At 40.7% G+C, this 12,843-nt stretch overlaps 1 protein-coding gene across 3 annotated transcripts; it reads right to left on the reverse strand.

Moving 5' to 3' along the window:
• LOC134759368 (mitochondrial intermediate peptidase-like) lies at positions 1 to 10,569 on the reverse strand. 3 transcript variants are annotated; one of them, XM_063715091.1, is made up of 4 exons: positions 9,853 to 10,564; positions 9,439 to 9,485; positions 6,746 to 6,919; positions 1 to 2,077 (listed from the first exon to the last, which is right to left on the reverse strand). In XM_063715091.1, exons 1-4 carry the CDS (start codon positions 10,313 to 10,315, stop codon positions 1,925 to 1,927), a joined length of 837 nt encoding a protein of 278 aa, XP_063571161.1. In that variant the 5' UTR covers positions 10,316 to 10,564; the 3' UTR covers positions 1 to 1,924. The 3 variants fall into 3 exon arrangements, with proteins under 3 accessions (XP_063571161.1, XP_063571162.1, XP_063571163.1); XM_063715092.1 differs by having other exon boundaries at positions 1,979 to 2,136; positions 9,853 to 10,569; XM_063715093.1 differs by lacking the exon at positions 1 to 2,077 and adding an exon at positions 2,838 to 6,312 and having other exon boundaries at positions 9,853 to 10,565.
• Between the last annotated feature and the right edge of the window lie 2,274 nt (positions 10,570 to 12,843).

Here is a 12,843-nt window from a genome sequence, read left to right on the forward strand (position 1 = left end):
CCACTTTCTCTTGTACTAGCTGATATCTGAGATTCCACCATCAAGAGCCCCAACCCAACTTAGCCGGGAAGCTTTACTCTTATTAAAAGGTACATACATGAAACAATATTAGCAGTTAGACTGTATCTTTCACATCTTATCCTTCTTTATCATTCCCGTGTCTCCCTTGCTGTATTGCCTGCACAAGTTCACATGTTTGAGGAACGAAACTTCAAACATAGTCTGTATCAAGAGGCTTTATTATTTTCTTTTTCCTCTCTCCCCGCTTTCCCCTAGAGCTTGGTCAAGGTGTCCTAATGGTCTAAAATGTCAAAAGAAAACTAGATGAGGAAAAAGTAATAGAAAATAACTCTATTATAAGCTTCCTTATAGTTCAGGTTCATCTCTTTCTTATAAGAACCACCCACCAGTTCCTACTCAGAGACTCAAGGATACTCCTGTTCCTCAGCTGGTTCACAATAAAAACACTGAAGATTCACATCAATCGAAGGGTTTCTGTTACCATTCACATGGGCCTTCCCAAATACTAGTGAAACAGAGGTAGTCACTACTCATCAAAAAACACTCAGCAAGAAGGGCCAGACTCCCACACATGGATCCCAGAAGTCAGGGAGAGAGTGAGTGTGGAGGCCTACCTCCTCCTAACCTGCTCACCCACGGAGCCATTCCATGGCAAAGGAATAGCAGCTCAGAGGCTGCCCGCACTGCCCTCACTGCAGAAGTTTAAGGAAATCTCCCAGTATGTTTCATGTTGGAAGACCCTGAGATAAAGCCCATATTTCAGTCTGTATTTGTCCTCCCACAAAATGAAGAGTGCTTGTCCATGAGACCAGCCCATGTCTAATTCGGCAGGACACAGCGTGCAGAGCGCCTCGAGCAGGCAGCCCACTGCTGACTCCTTTCCAGGGGCCTTTCCCCGAGAGGCAAAGCTTTCTCCCAGGGAGTCCTCACTTTCAGCCCTGTCAGCATGCCCAGTGCCTGCACTCTGCAGGGCCCAGTTCTATCCCACTACGTAAGTTGGTTTTCAGCAGCTATGGGAAAGTCACACACGATTGTGCCAAGGTGAACAAATGTTGGCGACCTGGGGAAAAGCAGCAGCTGCACATCCTGAAGCATTGGGTCTTCCAAGGAAGCCTCGTCTAACCAGAAAAGCCATCACTCTCCTCCTCCAACAATTTCTGATATAGGAAATCGTCTTATCATGTTACTCCCTTTTCCCTGTTGTAAATCCATGCTGGCGAGCCCAGGGCTCGCTCTATACACTGCCTGGCATGGTGCCATGCAGCTAAGTGTGTTGGAATACAGCGCTGTCCACCATTCAGTTATTTTAACAAGCACTATGGAGCTCTCATAAGTGGCTTAAAAACATTTACATTTACCCCAAAATCACTTTAAAATAATTCACTCCATCACAGCCTCAGCCAGAGCCTGCTCCAGCTCTCCCACAGACTTTTACAGGAGGCCTCCCCTAATTCCAACTCCACGGGGGCTACAAGGACACTGTTTATAGAGCATTTTGGCTTCTCGCCCTGTGGCCCACAGCCATCGATGCAATAGCAATTTCATCCAGCGATAATCTAGTAAGTCCAATTTGCCACTAGGACACTAAAAAGCCCTTATTTAAGGTAAGTGATAATGGTGATGACAAGAATCCTGGGTGTCTGTCATCTCAGATTATCAAGTGACACCTTTACATTGATCTCATTTAACCCTCACAAGGACCCTGAGGCAGGGTTAACTTTATGACCCCGTTTACAGACAAGGAAATGACTGAGAGAACAGACGACCAGCCCTGAGGCCCAGTGCCCGCCTGCGAGGTGAGCCAATGGCCTGTCCTGAGCCCTCCCTCCGGCCACCCCTGGTCACACACACCTCCCACCCTGCTGGGCGGGGGACAAGCGCTATGGACAAAACTGCCTACGGCTCAAGTCCATGCGACCGGATCACCCAGGACTTGGCATGGAGGTGGGGAGGGGAACAGCACGTACTTCTCCACCATGGTGCCAATACTTCTACAAGCTTCTTCCGCAGCTTCTCTGAATGCTGGCTCAGGGTGAGCGATTTTCACAAAATCAGCCTAATAAAGGGGAAAGACGAAACCAAAAGGGAATTTGATGGGAAGCTTTCTTCCAGGATCTGGGGGCGAAAATGAAAACTGGGTTTTAAGAGGTGCCATTGGCTTGGCCTATGCATTTCCATTATTGACTTTTTCCTAAGCGAGTAAAGCAAAGCAGCTTCTTTCTGAACATTTAATTGTTATTCCTTGAAACCAAGTTTGTTTCATTCCAAAAAAAAAATTTTATTAACTTTGTTTCAGAAAAGTTTTTCTCCTTCAAATATAAACACCAAGCAAATTCTTCCTAACCCTTTATTAAATCAAAAGAGCAGACATTGGTTTCAAATATTCTACAACTTTCTGGCTAAAATTCTTTGCAGTATGGTTCTCACAGGTTAACCTACCTCCAGAAAACAACTCTTAAAGGCTTGTTTTCTTTAACTGACACATAGTATAGTTTCAAAACTCATTTAACTACACTTTAGTCTTTAACTACGTTCTAGTCTTTGTGCAGAAAACAAAGGCACAGTCTCTTTATAGTTCTTTTAATAAAATATGAGTTCAGTCTCCATGTAATACAGTGTACAACTACTACTGCTGCTGCTACTTAAATCATTAGAAATTAAAATGAGCAACAACTTTTTTAAAAGATAAAATGATGTAAAACTAACTTTTCGTTTTCATGTCAATTGTAACAAAAAGCAGAGAAACTACAAAACACTACATATTTTATTTGCCAAGAAGATGTGTGACTATAACATGAAATAAAATCACCACAAGGTAAAATTTCCTAATTTTATTATCAAATAGTTTTTAATGCCAAAACATTTAAATCCATAGTTTGGTATATTTGTTGTAAGAATTGGTAATGATAAAATAACATTAGTACCAAAGTATCTGAAAAATGAGTTATGTAAATTTACATTTTTTTTTTTTACAAATTACTAATCTACATGTTGTGAATTTATAATAATATTAAAATTCAAAACACTAGCATACATATTAAAAATTTGTAATAGTGATGAGGAAAACAGTTCTGTTACACAAAAACTGTGTTGAAAACAAAGAAAACAAAATGACTATTTGGTGAAAAAGTTTATAAAACGATTGCCTTATAATAGTACTAACATTACTGGTAGGTAATATCTTAAAAATTCAAAAAGGAGAAAGGTTCTTTTTTTACCCAGAGAACTACATATATAAATCACATAGTTTTTTTTTTTAAGTTTTCAAAATGAGATATTATACATAATATTAAAAATGTCAAAATAAGACAAAATATAGGGCAGAGAAGTTAAAATATTTTAGTGAAGACCAAAAGCAAAAATGTAGGAAAAAATCCTAGAATACTGATTAAGATGAAGACTAAGACAACAAATACACAGTAAATTCTGGGATTTGTGACAGCCACGCCAACAGTCACCCCTCAGTATCAGTGGGCAATGGTTAGATCTTCCCACAGATACCCAAATCCACAGATGCTCAAGTCTCTGATATAAAATGGTGTAGTACTTGCATATAACCGACACACAGCACACCCCATACATCGAATCATATAACCGACACACAGCACAACCCATACATTGAATCGTCTCTAGATTACTTGTAATACCTAGTGAATGTAAATAATATGTAAATAGCTGTTACATTATATTGTTTCATGGAACAGTGACAAGGAAAAAAGTCTGTACGTGTTCAGCATCAATGCAATTTTTTTTTCCAAATATTTTTGATCCAAGATTGGTTGACTCCACAGATGCCCAAATCTGGAGGGTTGACTGCACTTGAATAGTGAAATTCACTGACACAGATTTTCCTTTTCTGATTTCAGTGACACAATTAGGTGAACAGGGTATGAAACCTCCTTTGGAGCAGTGCATTTCCACGGCTCCCCCATCATTCGAAGACGCATTTCCTATGCACATACTGGAGGCACAGAACAAAAACCCAGTACAACAGAACTACCCAGAACCTGCAACTTCACTCCAGAGAAAAACCCTTTACAATAAGATACTTTATCGGCTTCCTTAAGAGCGGGAAGCTTGTGGTGAACATATAATCATCTGAAAGGTGTTAATGCTCAAGTCAGGTGTATGGGTGGAAGGAAATTTTCCAAAAAAGGAAAAAAAAAAAAGATGGGGAGGAGTTATGCTGGGTGAAAGAAGTCAGTCAAAGGTATACAGGATTCCACTTATGTGACATTCTAGAAAAGGCAAAACTATAGGGAGAGAGAACAGATCAGTGGTTGCCAGAGGTTAGTGGGGAGGGGTGGGTGTGACTATACAGGTAGATTTTTGGATGTTGATGGAATAGCTTTGTATCCTGATTGTGGTGAGGGCTGCACAAATTTACATGAGTTAAAATGCATAGAACTGTACCATCCTCCAACAGAAGTCAATTTTACTGTATAATAATTTTAAAAACAAGTACATTTTTTTTAAAGATGGAGAGGCTAACAAACTTTGCAACCTTTCCAGGTAAGGGTCCATGAGACCTGAGCAGCCAGCCAGCCCTGAAATGGTTGGAACAGGAGAAAGAAGAGGAGCTCGACCTGGGCTGGCAGCCCAACTGCACCACATGCTGGCCAGGTGACAGTGGGGCACATCCCTTCATCACCCAGTGCCTTTCTTCCCTCTTGTAAAAATGGAGATATGCTGAGAAGGTTACCTCAGCTCATCCAGGTAAACCTTCTTCAGCTAACTAGGCTATAGAAATGGCCTACAGCCTAAATTTTCAAAAACAAGTTAATGCCAGAGTATAAACTCCATTAAGTCAGAGATTGTGTCTGTTTCATTCCTGCATGTATCCCTGGTGCCTAGACAGTGTCTGGCACACAGTAGGTGCTCAACATTGACTGACTGTGAGGGAAAAACCTATGTAGTTTAATACTATGTAGACAAGATCATAAATGATCACTATTTAAATTGTGTGTGCTGCTTTCCTTGACATGAGTAACCAAGAGTCGGCTCCTTCAGGCTGACAGAAAATCTTGCTTCCTGGAAATGAGCAAATCGAAGAGATATCTGCACTTCCATGTTTGTTGCAGCTCTGTTCACAACATCCAAGATGAGGAAGCAACCCACGTGTCCATGAACAGATGAATGGACAAAGAAAATGTGGTACTTACAATAGAGTGCTATTCAGCTATAAAAAAGAATGAGATTATTGCCAGGCGTGGTGGCTCACACCTGTAATCCCAGCACTTTGGGAGGCAGAGGCGGGTGGATCACGAGGTCAGGAGATCGAGACCATCCATCCTGGCCAACATGGTGAAGCCCTGTCTCTACTAAAAATACAAAAAATTTAGTTGGGCATGGTGGCGCATGTCTGTAATCCCAGCTACTTGGGAGGCTGAGAGAGGGGAACTGCTTGGAACTCAGGAGGTGGAGGTTGAGCTTGGACTGCACCATTGTACTCTAGCCTGGGCAACAAGAATAAAACTCCATCTCAAAAAAAAAAAAAAAAAAAAAGAATGAGATTGTGTCATTTGCAACGACATGGATGGTCATTATGTTAAGTGAAATAAGTCAGGCACAGAAAGACAAACATCACATGTTCTCACTCATTTGTGGGACCTAAAAATAGATACAATTGAATCATGGAAATAAAGAGTAGAAGGATGGTTACCAGAGGCTGGGTAGGGTAGCAGGGTGGTATGGGGGAGGTGGGGATGGCTAATGGGTACAAAAAAACAGGAAGAATGACTAAGACCTACTATTTGATAGCACAACAGGGTGACTACAGTCAATAATAATTTAATTGTAGATTTTAAAATAACTAAAAGAGTACAATTGGATTGTTTGTAACACAAAAGATAAATGCTTGAGGGGATGGATACCCCATTTTCCCTGATGTCATTAGTATGCATTGCATGCCTCTATCAAAACATCTCATGTACCTCATGAATATATACATGTACCCACAAAAATTAAAAATAAAAAAAAAGAAAAAGAAAATTTTGCTATCTCAGCAATGGATTTCCTAGTTGGTGAAGAGATCTAGGTATACACTTCTATTTCAAATTTAAAATGTTAAAAAAAAAAAGACCTTATAATCATTTTGATGTGAAAACTTGGTTTTTAATTAAAAAAAAAAAAAGCATTCCTGAAAAGGTTTATTAAAACTGGTTTTCACACCTCTTCTGAAAAAGAAGTAGCTCACACTTATAATCCCAGCACTTTGGGAGGCCAAGGCAGGAGGTTCACTTGGGTCTAGGAGTTCAAGACCAGCCTGGGCAACACAGGGAGATGCTGTCTCTATTAAAAAAAAAAAAAAAAGATAAAGAGGAATTTTGTTGTAAATGCACACATAAAGTGTTCTTAGAATTTTGGCAGAAGCTTTCATAAATAAAGAATCTCTGTCAAATGAATATATATGTAAATATATATTACCCAAATATAGCAAATATTTGCCATATTAGTAATCATTCATTCATTATATATTACAGGTATATTTTATTAAATATACATATTAAAGTACAAGTTCTAAATGTCACCTTTTCCTATAACATTTTCCCATTCCTAATGATGTATTTCATCACAAAAAATTATACCCAATGGATCTCAAATAGTTTCAGACATTTTTAACTTTATAATCTAATATTAATAGTAAACAACAAAGGATAAATTTCACTTAAATTTTAACAGGTTGAAAGAGAGGTAGCTTCAAGTCTGAGGCAAAGCATCTTACCAAGTCGGCCACTCTGCACAAGGAATCCGAGAGCTCATCGAAGATCAGCACGGTCTGGGGCCCAGGTGGGGTGGAACACGCACGGCCCACAAGCAATTCTGCCTTTCTCAAGGCTTTTTCTTGTGCAGCATGAAATCCTTCCGTGGCACTCAGCTCAGGAACTCCAAAAAGACCCTTAGAACCAAACAATACGTCTCATTTATAACCAAAATTCAAAATTGTGCTTTTTTTATATTTACTAAAATTACTTTTATCATAAAGGAGATCTTGGCTTTCATTGGTGTATCATGTTATACCTGTGATCACGGATAGCACTATCATACTCCTCATATCACCCCACATAAATTACACCAAAAATGATTTCAGAACATCATTTTTCTTCCATTTTTTTTTTGAGACAGAGTCCCACGCTGTCACCCAGGCTGGAGTGCAGTGGCGTGATTTCAGCTCACTGCAACCTCCGCCTCCCGAGTTCAAGCGATTCTCCTGCCTCAGCCTCCTGAGTAGCTGGGATTATAGGTATGCACCACCACGCCCGGCTAATTTTTGTATTTTTAATAGAGACGGGGTTTCACCATGTTGGTCAGACTGGTCTCGAACTCCTGACCTCAGGTGATCCGCCCGCCTCAGCCTCCCAAAGTGCTGGGATTACAGGCTTGAGCCACTGCGCCTGGCCAATTTTTTTTCAATTTTTAATTATTTTCCAAAAAACAAAAACTGAATGGTATGGGTTCAAAATCAGCTCTGTCACTTCTACAGAACCTAAGAGTGGCCACAAGGATTAAATGAAATTATATATAGATAGATAGATAGATATAAAGCAGTGTTTGGCACAGAGCATTTACAGATGTTAGCCATAATTATTATTAGCTTATAACCCTGGTCATGTTATTTCTCCTCCTAGGCCTCATATTTTTTTCATCATGTACAATGGGAATGACGATACATACCTTACAGCATGGACACAGGTACTAAGTATATGTAAAGTACTAACAACAGCATCTGACAGAGTGAGATCTCAGTACACAGTACCAATTATTCTACAACTACCAAATAGAGAGGACGAGTTGACTATCAAGCAACAGATATTTTAGAAAAATTTAATGAACATATTAAAATCATAGGCTGAAACTGGGAGCAAATTGTATACGTTCCAAAGACATTTCAATATCTTGATAAAAACAAAAATCACTGATCTAATGGGAATGACCATTCTCTTGTTACCTATTCAATCACACTTGTTAGCACACTCTGGAAGGCAGGGAAAGAAAGCATTTAATATGCACCTACCGCATACCATGAAGTGTGCCTGCTACTTTACGTAGGTTCTCATTTAAATCACACAATCCTACACAACAGAGTATCATTCTTTTATAGATCAGGATACATGCTTTAAGAGGTTAGAAAAAACTTGTTTGAGGTCACAAATTAATATTGGGAAAGACAGAACTCGAACCCGCTCTGTACATCTGTAAAGCCCACACTTTTCCATACTTCTCTATTACAACTTATCTGTTTGAAAGTCTTCTCTCCTGAAAAGGTGAGCTTCCAGACCCAAGAGCCCTGCCCTTCATTTCTTTAACTAGCTATCCAATAGACCGTCTAACACAGGGGGGAACTCAACGGAAGAAACAAATGACCGGAGCAGACGCTAGGCTTTGTTAATTCACTTTGTAGGTGCTTAACACATAGATTTTCAGAAATACCAACAGGTAAACCTTCAGGCCTGACAAGCCCTACTGTTGCTACAAGAAGGGATGGATGAAGTTAAGCTAGTAATCGCTCTTCAAAATATATTACAAATTAAAAAAAAAAAAAAAGAAAGTCAGTGGGGGACAAAGCAGAATCAGGACCAAACACAAACGTCATCTTTATACTGATTTAATTTGATTCAAGCACAGACTACTTCCACTTCCCAGTACAAGCTGCCCATATTGCTCTCGGGAATTCTAGCTCTCGGATTACCAGTGACCATAATGCTAAAAAACTGAGTAAACCTTTCTTTCCAAGGCAAAAACCAACTCTAAAATTTGAAAATCAGTGCCCAATATCATATACAAAAGAGAAAAATAAAGCTAAAATTAGTTATAGCTCATCCACCCAAAATCAGGCTTCCCCTCACGTCTTTCTGCTCAGCGCCTACAAGTAGTTCTCACACCAACTATGTTCATATCAACACTACATACCCTTAAGGAAGGTGGTGTAGCAAATTTCACACAAAATAATTTTAAAATCGACAAAGCTGATAACGGAGATAAAACAAGAATTATACACCCTTTAGCTCAGTGCAACAATACCCCAGACTCCTCTTTATAAGGCAATACAGTATAATGAAAGGCAAAAATAAAAGTAATCCTTAACTAAAATGGACAAAATGTACAAACTCCAAGTAGAACAGGCATCAGTAAGTCCTTTCCAACCTTGCCTTCCTCTCACCTTTCATTTGCTCACTGAACAATTACTGAGGCCTACTGAATGCCAGGTACGACACTAGGCATGGTACATATAAATAAGAAGCAAACAATGCAATCTAGTGACTTCCTGGGGTAAGAAATCAAAGTGGCCAATTCCATGGCACTATACGAAGTCAGACTCGTCTCAACAGAGTTTTGTGTTTCAAAACAAGAAAGCCCAAAGCTTTGAAATAAATTAATAGGTGATAGAATTTCAGGTATCAATTAAATTACCATTACCTGACTGCAGGCAGCCTTGTCCTTGGAAAAAGACCACGTGATGACGCCTGTGAAGGCACAGGGATAAAGAGGCCTCTTAAGACAGGCCTGTAGCGGTGGAGCTAAAGGGCTTTAGCCGGGGTGCCGCTGAGTGCAGGCAGAGGGCGGGTCCTGGCAGGCCGAATTCACCTCCACTGCCAGGACGAACTATTCGGATTCACGTGGAGCAAGGGGCTAACGCAGGCATTTCCTAAATCCAACACTCTGGGGAGGAGACCACTAAACCCGGCCCCTCATAGCAGAGGTGACCTTGCCTGTCACTGAGAGCGCACACAAGACCCCACTATACAAGCTGGGTTCGCTGCCCGCCTCCTCCCAGGCCCAAACAATCTCGCTCTGAGTGTCGCTGGCCGCGCGGTGCAGGGGCCCGCTTACTTCGGGGACCTAGGGGAGCTCCTCCTGCGCCACTCACTCCGCGCTCGCCAAACGGGTCCAAGCTACTGCCCTGGAACTTGACATTGAATGACATCGAAGGCGGCGCCCACCGGAGGCGAGCTGGTGCTGACCCTTCAGGCCGGATCCCGGCTTCAAGGCTGCCCCGGCCCGCCGCCTGCGCCGCAGAGCCGCTGCTCTGGCTCCGAAGCCGCCCAGCTTTCCGCCCAGCTTTCCGGGGCACAGCGTGGTGTCCCGGAGCAGTCCTTTCCTCCACCGTGAGAACCCTGTCCTGGGCGCAGCAACTTTTACCTGGAGCGCGCGTTCTGCGTTTCCAAGGCAGCGGCCCACGCTGCCCCACGTGACGGCCCTGCTTCCGGGTCTGGGCGCGGCCTCGACTTGGGCACGTCGACGTCCAGAGAGCAAGAGCGTCGCTCCCATGCTTTCTCGGCCACCATCGCGGCATAGCGCCTCCTGTCTCTAGAGTAAAGAAAGGCTAGGGTTGCGCTTCCCTCCTGCCGTGACTGGGGGCGCGGGGGCAGGCAATATCATGACATAATCGAATTCCAGTGGACATTATTTTTTGAGAGATGGTAGGTAGGTACTTGAGTAAACAAGAAATGCCCACCATAGGCCTGAAGGAGAAGTTTCCCTTTTAACCTACCCTCTTGGTAAATTCATCCTGCACTTCTAACTCTGGTTTCTCTGTCGGATAACTTGTTTTTACTCTTGCATAGCTCATTTAAAAATTTTAAATGGGAAATAGTGAAGGCAGTCTAATGGGATTTTCCCTGCAGGGTTTCAGACTTGCGTGAGACCCATGGTCCCTTTCTTCCTTCCCCTTTCTCTCTTTTGGAATGGACTGTCTGTCCTATGCCTGCCCCTGGCCCCCACTGTCTTTTAAAAGCGAATTAACTTGTCTGGTTTCACAGGATCAAACATGGAGAGAAATTTTGCCACAGGATGAATCACAGTAGGCCTCCTCTGTAACTTAAATGATGTAGATGGTGAGAAGAGTTAATGTGGAAAGTGTTAAAACTTTTGGAAATGTTGACATGGGGTGAAAATGTATTTTGCACAAGCGAAGGAAATCAACTTTGGGAATCAGAGGGCAGATTGTTACGGGTTGAGCTGTGTCTCCCCAAAAAGGTGATGAAGTCCTAACCCTCCGTACCGGTAAATGTGACCTTATTTGAAAATAGGGAGTTTGCAGATATGACTAAAATGGGTCATACTAGATTAGGGAAGCTGTCCTTGTAAGAAGAGGAAAATTTGGCTGATACAGGAGGAAGACAGCCACCTGAAGATGGAGGCGGGGACTGGAGCGATGCTGCCACCAGCTGCCAGAAGCTGGAAGCAGCAAGGCCGGATCCTCCCGTAGCCCCTTTGGAGGGAGCACGGCTCAGCTGCTGCGGTGATCTCAAACTTCCAGCCTACAGAACTGTGAGAAAGTCCATTTCTGTTGTTTAAAGCCTCCCAGTTTGTGTACTTTATTAGGGAAATCCTAGAAAACAAATAGGGATTCAAGTCTTATTATTTTAATAATAAGATATTGATTTGTTGGCCCACAGTTTGAAAAGATGCTGAATTACGGGAAGGACAATCAGTAGTTCTAATGTTCGGATATAATCAGAAAAATTAACCTCTTATTCCCCAGAATTTCTAAACCAGTAGGACTCAAGACAAATGAATGTGATCATAGGTTAGAGGGTGAATGAAATTTACATTATGTATATACGTAGAAGAGCTAGATATATAATTGTTTCGTTTTTATGTAATACCAAATTATATTTCAGAGAGACTTCTTTTTGTGTTTCTTGGAAACTTAGACAAGTTATTTTAGAAAAATCCTAGTGATTTTTTTCTCTTCACCCACTCCCTTCTCACTAAAAAAGAATTGTTTCATTGTCATGAAAATTAAATCTAGAATCCTAAAAAAAAATCAGAATTCTTTTTTAACCACTCATTTCAAAATTACTAAAAACATTAAAATTATCAGATTTTATTGAACTCATAATTAAGCAGCTGATCATTTGGTAAACCTTGGATAAACTATTTTGCTGGTTTTACTATACCTTTTGAGATACTGTTTCAAAAGAGAAAATATAAAGAACATAAGCATAATCCCAATTAGAAGAGTCAACAGGTGCTGCTTTCTGATGCAGGTACAGTTCAATCATTCTAATTCTAAATTACGAACCCTTTCGAGTCTGGCAGAAGAAAATGAATTGCCAGTGCATTTTCCTTTTTCTGCTTCAATTTTTAAATTATCAAGTACAAAGAGGATTTTTTTCTCGTTATCTTTAAAGATGTTCTCTTTTTCTTTTCAAAATTCGTTCTCTGTGTTTCAGGTGCAGCAGTTTTTCCTCTTAGCCTTCGCATGTTAGTTGAGCCCATCAGTCCCAGACTTCTCGGACCCTGAGAGAACTTATGGTTCTTGTTCCAGTAGAAGAAAATAGCTAATCATTTGTTTGATTTGACCTGTATGATGTGACATTGAAAAATTGGTTACTAACCCTTAAAAATCTGGGAATTTCATAGAAAAATACAGATTTTTTAGTTCTTTTGCACCTTCCTGCATAGCAGTAGTCTATGGCACTAGGCTATGATAATACAGGCTTTTCTCAGCAAGGAATGGGCTTGCTGGCTTAATGACATTACAATCACTCCATTTTCTTTCATATTTCCTTGCTTCACTCATTTTCATTGCTTGTCTTAGACCTGTAAATATTCAAGGTTTTGTAATGCCTTGAGTAATACAAACCAAATTTCTTAGAATTTAAAAAATTAAACATTTATCTTAAATATTTTAGTTATTGTTTTCTCATAGTATACTTGCTGGATGGTGGTCAAGTTTTCTCATTCTCATTTTATCTTTTCCTGTCACTTTAGACTTTCTTAGCATGCAAAAAAGTTCAACTTTTTTATATATTTAATTTTGTTGTTTTTTTTTCAAAGAACTGAATTCAGTTTGAACCTTAAAAGAAGAAATTA

The sequence above is a fragment of the Pongo abelii genome, chromosome 14 (assembly GCF_028885655.2).
Source record: "Pongo abelii isolate AG06213 chromosome 14, NHGRI_mPonAbe1-v2.0_pri, whole genome shotgun sequence".
Classification (NCBI taxonomy): Eukaryota; Metazoa; Chordata; class Mammalia; order Primates; family Hominidae; genus Pongo; species Pongo abelii.

Bases quoted from the DNA above. Each gene is read 5' to 3' on its own strand.
- LOC134759368 (XM_063715091.1), bottom strand. From the start codon at position 10,315: ATGCCGCGATGGTGGCCGAGAAAGCATGGGAGCGACGCTCTTGCTCTC. The intron at 9,486-9,852 runs GTAAGCGGGCCC...GTGCCTTCACAG, and splicing joins AGCTCCCCTAGGTCCCCGAA to GCGTCATCACGTGGTCTTTT. The intron at 2,078-6,745 runs GTAAGATGCTTT...CCCCTTTATTAG, and splicing joins TGTGCAGAGTGGCCGACTTG to GCTGATTTTGTGAAAATCGC.